Source organism: Patiria miniata, unplaced genomic scaffold (genome assembly GCF_015706575.1).
Source record: "Patiria miniata isolate m_02_andy unplaced genomic scaffold, ASM1570657v1 HiC_scaffold_27, whole genome shotgun sequence".
Taxonomy (NCBI): Eukaryota; Metazoa; Echinodermata; class Asteroidea; order Valvatida; family Asterinidae; genus Patiria; species Patiria miniata.
In genome coordinates, this window is record NW_024037066.1 from 560,436 (window position 1) to 569,031 (window position 8,596).

Genomic DNA, 8,596 nt, shown 5'->3' on the forward strand with positions numbered 1-8,596 from the left:
CGTAACACCATGCATCTACATTAACCGTAGCGACTCCCATACCGTCACATTGGCAGTTGTTGGTCAGGAAACCCTCGGGTAAACATTTGTGTTCATCTGAACACTTGTAGTAGCATTTCGGGTGGTTGTTGCTACATTGATCTGTACCCTTGGATTTTGCGCTGAGGTAGGAACTGGAGACACAAGTGTACCATTTCGATTTGTGACACCTTGTCTTACCCACCGTACGCTTGCAGGGGCACTTCTTACAGTGGCATGGTAGTGCACAGCAAAGTAGCAAAGCACCTGCTACCAAAAAGCACAGACCGATAAAACGCGACATGTTTGCCTTTTTTTGAGTCCGAGTCACAACACCTATCTGTGGGTGCGGCCTGCAAACATCGAGGTTTTATAGAACTGGAAAACGATAGACTTGATCTGAGTCGTCTGTTTCAAATGCAGGATTTGTCACGAGAGACTTGCGACCATTGTTCAAGCAGCATAAAAAGGAACAATTTTTGGAGCAAATTTCTCCCAGACTGCTGTATTCAGTCAGAAACTTTTGAAGTGAGTCTCTACAGTTAATTATTTGCTTCCAAGTTCCGTGTGTACCCCGGCCCCTTGGCATTCTATTCAAGCCTGATTTCAATTCCAGAACAAACGACTGTAACAAGTTTAGTAAATCGGCGGGTAAGTGCCCAATCCGGCTCGTTAGTGAAGAAATAAAAATGTTTGCATGACCCCAAACTCGGCACTATGAAGCCCGGGAAGGGACAGGGTGGAAATTGTTTTTGGCATTTACTAATTCGTTCGCACGAATTAGTTATTTGTGCGAACGAATTAGTAATTCGTTCCCACGAATTAGTAATTCGTGCGAACGAATGAGTAATTCGTGCAAACGAATTAGCAAACTCCAAAAAAAAAAATCCACCCTGTCCCTTCCCGGGCTTCATACAATCACTTTCATTATGAGGTCATTCAAATTAACAAGATTTTTTTAAGTGATATATTTTCCCATTTTCCTCCGAGGTTGAGTTTCCCCAAAACATCTTAGCGACTGTAAAATTTACAATATGGCAATGGTTGTACGATGGGGAACCCTTCTCTTGGGTAATTTCTTAAATGTTTTCTTGCGTATGTCTGACCGAACACTTAATTAAAGGGCCCATGCAAAGTAATTGTTCAATGCAAACCTGGAAAACACATCTTTGTGTCACATTTTAACCTTATTCTCAATGTGTTTTTTTCATTTTGAAGGGTGTTTTTGGTGCTTTCTCCGTTTTTATGATGATGCAAAGTTCCATATTCACGCATCAACAAGATTTTGATGTCATTTTGTGAAGATTAATGTTACTGGGCTATTTCAGCACAAAAAAAAGGTGCTACGATTTCTTTTATTTGGTGATTCTTTGTTGTGTCAGTACTTGGCAGTAAGCCAATGAGCAATCCTTTCTCAAAAGTGTTTTCTTAGCAAATTTTGGGTGAATAATTTGAAAGAAACCCCCTAAACTTAACAGTGTTTTCCTGAAATCACATCACAGCAGCAGAAAAGCATGGAACTTTTAAATGTTAAAAACGTGCACTTGCAATAAGACTAACCCCCAAAAGGATGTCAAAATATCTTTCATACAGTAGTAGAAAGTTGCACAAATGTATTCATGAGAACAAAATCATTCACGGACCCTTTAATTAAGAAAGAGAGGTGTCCATTTACGGATTGAAGACATCAGATATGATTTACGCGGAGATAATTCAGAATTTTACATGCAGGAAGTCTTAAAACATCTTGACAAAAAGTGAAATATGTTTGCCCATTAATAAAAAGGAATGCCCAATCAACCACTTACTACTGGTTTAGTCGAAATTGATTGAACAACGTGATACTTTTAATGCAGGGACGAGTGAAGCTAAAAGGAGATAGATTGCTTGGATAGAGAAATCGAATGATTCTTTTTTGATTGTCGAATGACGATCTACGTGATTTTTCAATTTCAAATTAAACTTAACGAGCCAGGCGTTAATTTGAATGAAAAATTGGTGAAGTTGGCCGGGAAAACGTAAAAGCCAAATAGTGTGATAAAAGCATCAATGAAAAATTGTTAATTAATTATGTTTTTTTGCTTTCATGCTTCAAATTCGAGATGGCGGCCAGGATGGGCGCAAATATGGTCTAATAGGCACCCCCACAAAATCAAGACCCCTAAAGCACCCCAAAAAGTTGGTGAAAATTAGTTCTGGGGGGTGCACGGGGGTCCCCCAGACATCAAACTCGTGGATCCGGGAACGAGTTAGTAATTCGTGGGACAGAATTGGCAATTCGTGGGAACGAATTAGCAATATTCGTGCGAACGAATTAGTAATTCGTGCGAACGAATTATAGAATTCGTGCGAACGAATTCGTAATTCGTGCGAACGAATTAGTAATTCGTACGAACGAAATAGGAATTCGTGCGAACGAAATAGGAATTCGTGCCAACGAATTAGCAAACTCCAAAAAAAAAATCCACCATGTCCCTTCCCGGGCTTCATACTATGCGCATAAATGGTCTTGAGGCAAGAAGCGAAATGCTCCTTCGAAAATGTACAGGGGTACAAACGTTCTTCCGCGCCCCCGCCCCCGGCACAGCTTCCCCCCCCCCCCCCCCCCGGGGGGGGGGGGGGATGGAACCTCTCAACGAGGTTGCTCCAATAACAATATCGGAAAGCTTGTCAATAGGTGGCGCTAAGCGTCCGAAACGGTGAGTCGCGGGCCCCACTTTGGCCAAGTGTGCGCAAGGACTATAGTTGACCAATGGTTAACTAATGTTTGCCCGAACTCTGTCTAGTCGACGGTGGTTGACTATACGCTAGTCGACTATTTGGAACCAGCCTACTGGGGATGGCTGCATCGCTGGTAACCAATAGCCGTGCGCATTCATAACGCTAGCAGAGAGGCGGGATCCAGAAGTTTTGCGATGACATTTTGACCAGCGTCGACTAGAGACGTTCGCACGTTGCTATCAGTGCGCAGGCGTATAGGTACGTCACAAATCAACCACTAGTCGACTAATGGTCCTTGCCCGAACTTGCCCAAAGGTGCCTCGCCGGGAGTGTGCTGGTGTTGGACATGAGCTGACAGAGCCGGATTTTTACTGGTCATACAGTCCCTGTCGCGTCCAACCGACAGGCAACCGATGTGCAACTCAAACATTAAAGCATCGTTTACATGTTATTTTGCCCTCATTAAACTCATGTTTCAAAAGATAATACATGTATTTGCAGTGCAGACAGACATTTTTGCAAGGGGGGTTCCTCCTTTGGGCTGTCAGACCCGAGAACATGTTGAGTATCGACATTTGTAATTTTGAGAACTTTATGATATGAGAGTGCGTCATCGGCTGTGTCCTTTATTATACGCTGGGGGTGTCGGGCGGCCAAAAGGGGGCAGGGGGCCCTCTCCCTAAATCCAAACCACCGGTGAGTGCAGAAGACAACCAAGTTTGCTGAGAGTTTGCACAACGTGACGATTACAACATCCATTTTTGTACACAAATGTGACCAGGTCTATTATGTTCATTTTTACCTATATACTGTTCCCAATTTGGTCGTATTTTCCTGAATTTAATTTACGTTTTAAACTTCATGACTTGTTCTCGTGTAATTACATTAAATTATTTACCGTCTATGATCTAAGTCATGAAGTCATCCTTGACGTATTTTTGATATCCCCTCACTATAATTTTCCAAGTTCTTGTTCTCCGCTGTTATGTGTTGATGGTTGATGATCATGTGCTATTAATAAGTGTTTGTCTAAATTTGGTGATACTACACTCTTTGACATTTTGTGGTCTAATTTTCATACTCCATTTATATACGGTTCATTTAAACTTGACATTTTAGCAGTATATATACAGGGTGAGTAAAAAAAAAACGAATCCCAAATGTCGGAACTATTGTTTTGGTGAAGCTCTGCCTGTAACACTTTCAAAATCTAGGAAAGCCCAATTCCTCAGCTTTCTTTTGGTACAAGAATCATTCAAATCACTCATGTACTTTTCAAGTGGAGTTTTAAACACAACCACCGTTTTAAAGTTCTGTCCACGGATCACAAAAAAAGGTGTGCGTTCTTTCGGAAAAACGAAAACAATTCACACACATCTTCATGTGATTTGTTTTCGTTTCACTGAAAGAACACTGAACTTTTTTGTGATCCGTGGACAGAACCTTAAAACGGCGGTTGTGTTTAAAATTCCGTAACTTGTTTTATGCAATTGTATTATGAAGACAGCATTGATGTATCGGTTACATCATGTTCCAAAATAGTTTTCCGTTAAAGTGCTCATCTACATCCATTGGTTATCCTGTTTAATAATCTCATTGTGTTTTCTGGGAGCTTTCAGCTAGACTGCCATTTGGGAGTATAAGCATCCATTGTATTTCATTGCACAGATGTAGTCCTCACTTTCTTAATCTAAACGAGCTTAGACAGACATGCGGAGGGACACTCAATTCATGAATCTTACGCATCTTTTTACATTTATACAGCTTTTATTTTTGAGAGCCACATTTTTTTAACATCACTAACCTAGCAGAATAAACTTGTTCCTTAAGCATTTTTTTCTAACAATGATTTCTCATCCATTGTGTTCGTGAAGCTCACACAGTCATGGACAGAATTATTTTTCTTAGCAAGTGTTTAACTTATCTTTAATCAATCACCTGCAGTGCTTTCCTTTTTCTTTCCATGCTCAAATGAATCGATACAGGGCGAGTAAAAAAAAATTATACTTCATATTAAGAAAAATATGTAGCACCAAACATAACATTGACTGGAAAGCAAATTTTACAATCTACTTTTAGATGAAAAAAATACTGAAATTGATCAATCCGTTCAAAGAATATCACCCTTTAAACACAATGACCCTAAAACTCTTTCGTCCTAAAATGCGATTTCAAGAATCGTCGTCACAATTGTCTTCAAACATCACCAGCGATAAAACCTCAGTTTAAAAGTTAACAATATTCAACAAAGTCCTTTTGAAGGCCCGTCTTTAAAACAAAAGTGGATTTTATGTATCACACTGTTTGCCTAACAAGTTGTTAATCAAGATCAGTATACTACAGTTGTTGACAGGTGTTGAGACAAGTATTCTGTGTCATCTTCTTTGTTGTTCCCAACAATCAGAATACACAATAAATTGCTTTATTTTTGGACGAAACAGGTTTTAGGGTCATTGCGTTTAAACGGTGATAATATTCTCTAAACGGATTGAGCAATTTCAGTATTTTTTTCATCTAAAAGTAGCTTATGAATTGGCTTTCCAGTCGTCATCATTTTTTATGCTACATAGTTTTTTAAATATGAAATATTATATTTTGGGGGGTTTAGGTTCCGCTTTTTTTTTTACTCACCGTGTTTTAACACTGATTATAATTTTCAATAAATGTATAGAATACATGAGATTACATTCTCCGTTTTCAGTACTTTTAAGCCACAGTACATCAACAAATTATTTATATCGACTTCATAACCACAGCATTTTATACAGCAAAAGGTGTAAGCAATGCGAAACTTCCTATACCATTCGTTTCAAAATCTTGCATTAATTAGTTGACGGTCATATTGAAATTACACTTCATAGGCCCACGATATAAACACATTGGCCCTTTATTTCAAATCTAACAATCACAAACTTCTCGCAATGTCAATCTTCATGCAAAAAAGTTAGAATCAAAAAAAGAAATAATTCTCACAAGAATGTAAAATTATGAAGTTCTATTTTTTAGGCACATGGATTTTTTTCTTTTTCTTTTTGGCATATGTGAATTTACATAAGCAAAATAAATAAGCGTGGGTAGTGCATGTATGTACATATATACAGTGTTACAGCTTTCTTAGCATTTGAAACTGACTGGTATTTCGGTTCAGTTTTGCGTCAATCCTTCGTTAATTGATTCAGTATCCGACAAGTCACTGAACTATCTTTAAGCACAACCATTTTTTTTTTAAATTTATGAGTATAGAGCCACATTTTGGATTCATAATCCTTAAAACTGTAAAGTGTTTGCCTGACGTGATATCACAGCAGCAGCGCACTAAGTTGTTGTAGGACGTAGACCTACACGATCGTTTGAAATTGTGACAATTTAAATTATCACCATACCAGTGTTGGAGCAAAGGCTTTGACCCTCAAGGCCAAGGCCAAGGCCAAGGCTTTGACCCTCAAGGCAAAGGCCAAGGCCAAGGCTTTGACCCTCAAGCCTCGAGGCCAAGGCCAAGGCTTAACCCTCAAGGCCAAGGCCAAGGCCCTGTTTTATGAAATGACCACTGATATAGAACTAATTATAGTCACATGAGTATTTTAAGCGGGCCCCGAAGCCCAAGCCGTAATTTTTTGACCCACTTTTTTTGGGGGGGGCCAAAAATTCTTTGCCCCCCCCCCCCCAAAAAAAAATTGTGTTCTGGATCCGCCCTTGCGTGATGAAATTACACATCATCACGCAAGGGCGGATCCAGAACACTATTTTTTTTGGGGGGGGGCAAAGATTTTTTGGTCCCCCCAAAAAAGAAGGTCAAACAATTACGGCTTGGATTACGATTTTTTTGGATTCGAGATGCTCTGTGGTGCGATTTGAGGCAATTTCTGACAATTTTAACCGATGTTTTTTGAGGAAAAGATGGTGGTGTACTCATTGCCTGCCTTTATTACGACGTCACATAAAAAAATGGTTTCTTTTTGGGGGGAGGGGGGGGGGGCATGGCCCCTTTTGGCCCCCCTGGATCCACCCTTATCATCACGAATTGCTCGTTACGAAGAACAACATTTCTTTAATTGCAATCAACATGCTCGCATAGGCCTACACCGTTTTATGACCCGCACTGTATCTATTAAAGTATAAGTTCAGGTCTTCGATATGGTTTAACGAAACAAAATAATGATTTACTTCTATATTGACACACAATTCTCCCTAGTGTAACAAAAGGGGGATCCAAGAAACTGATTTGGGAAATTTTTATTTGCTGGCCCAACATGGTTAGAAATATCAGCATTATCTAAAACAGATACATGCAAATCTTTAGCACTTATCAGGGAGACATATACAACCAATCAGATCTATTCCATAGTGCAATTAATCATCCAGTGATCATCTCATTAGCCCCACAAGTGTACAGAATATTTTTGCAGCAAATCTACTACAATGGTAACAAAATGTGATGCTACAAAAGTGGACGTGTGCCCAACACACAAATCTATAGGGTGCTTCCCTCCGTTGTAATACGATTAACATGGTAACAGCAAAATTTCGAACAGATTTATCTGGAAAATGCAAAAATCTATGGGCCTTGAAGAGCCTTGACTCAAAATTGCAAGGCCCTGAACCCTCAAGGCCAAGGCCAAGGCCAAGGCTTTTGCCCTCAAGCCTCGAGGCCAAGGCCAAGGCCCTAAAATACAGCCTTAAGGCAGCCTTAAGGCCAAGGCCCAGCATCAAGGCACTACATCACTGCACCATACATTAATTAAGAGTATAAACTATTGAAATTCGCCAAATAATGCATGCTTTGGGGTAAAATTCATCGCCTAATGGCTCATTGGTAACTTCTGCCGTTTGAAAATGGATGGCTTGTTAGAATTAGGAAAAAGGAACTTACATCATCGAGTGATGCAATGGCGGAGTTGATCAACCTCTTCCCCAGGGATTACTTTATTTTCAGCTACGCATCCAATATTAAACCCTGGGGGAAACTTGCTTCCTGTATCCTGATTCGACACATCAATAGCAAGTAATGGATTTATATCGTGTATGTGTTATCTCCAACGTACATTCAGTATTTTAACGTTCAATTTGAATTAACGTGCACTCCAACTGAAAAATTACTCCCCCTTTTCCATTTTGCTTACAATAATACTGAGTTACCATCCGAACAAGCTGGATGCAGGAAAGGAAGAGGGACAAGGAATCAGATAGGAAAATTTGAGGAGTCTAATGGAAAAACATCAGGAATTTCGACAACCCTTGTTCCTCTGCTTTACTGACTATTCTTAGGCATTTGACTGTGTTCAACATCCGAAGCTGTGGATTATCATGAAGGAAATGGGTTTCTCTGCACATTGTGATCACACTGATCAGAGCATTATACCAAGGTCAGGAAGCCACCGAAGAACAGAGTTCGGAGACAGCGAGTGGTTCTCAATTGGGCAAGGAGTGCGTCAGGGATGCATTATAGGGATGCAGAATACATGATGAGGAAAGCTCTAGATGGTTTTGTGGGACAGGTATCAATCGGATCGTCAGAGAAACAAACTTCACATATGCAGACGACACCACCTTGATTGCTAAAACAGCAGCAGAACTCCAAGACCTGATTGACCGAATCAAACGGACCAGTGAGGAATATGGACTTTGCCTCGACGTTAGGAAGACAAACGTTACGATAAGTGGAGGAGTGACAGACCAGCAATTACAAGATGATGGCGAGGACATTGAAGTTGTCAAGACTTTCAACTTCCTGCGTTCCCTAATTGTCAGTGATGGCGGAAGCTCTCAAGAAATCAAAAGACGTCTCGCGAAGGCAAGGTCAGCAGCCTTCGCCCTCACCGACATAATGGAAGGACAGAGGGATTTCTAGAACCACACC

The 8,596-nt window shown here is 40.2% G+C and overlaps 1 protein-coding gene across 1 annotated transcript; it reads left to right on the plus strand.

Annotated features, from left to right (window-relative positions):
- Positions 1 to 7,625: 7,625 nt before the first annotated feature.
- Positions 7,626 to 8,587, plus strand: LOC119734541. The gene is made up of 2 exons (XM_038208078.1): positions 7,626 to 7,713; positions 8,235 to 8,587. The coding sequence occupies exons 1-2, from the start codon at positions 7,626 to 7,628 to the stop codon at positions 8,585 to 8,587; spliced, it is 441 nt and encodes a 146-aa protein (XP_038064006.1).
- The last annotated feature ends 9 nt before the right edge of the window (positions 8,588 to 8,596 follow it).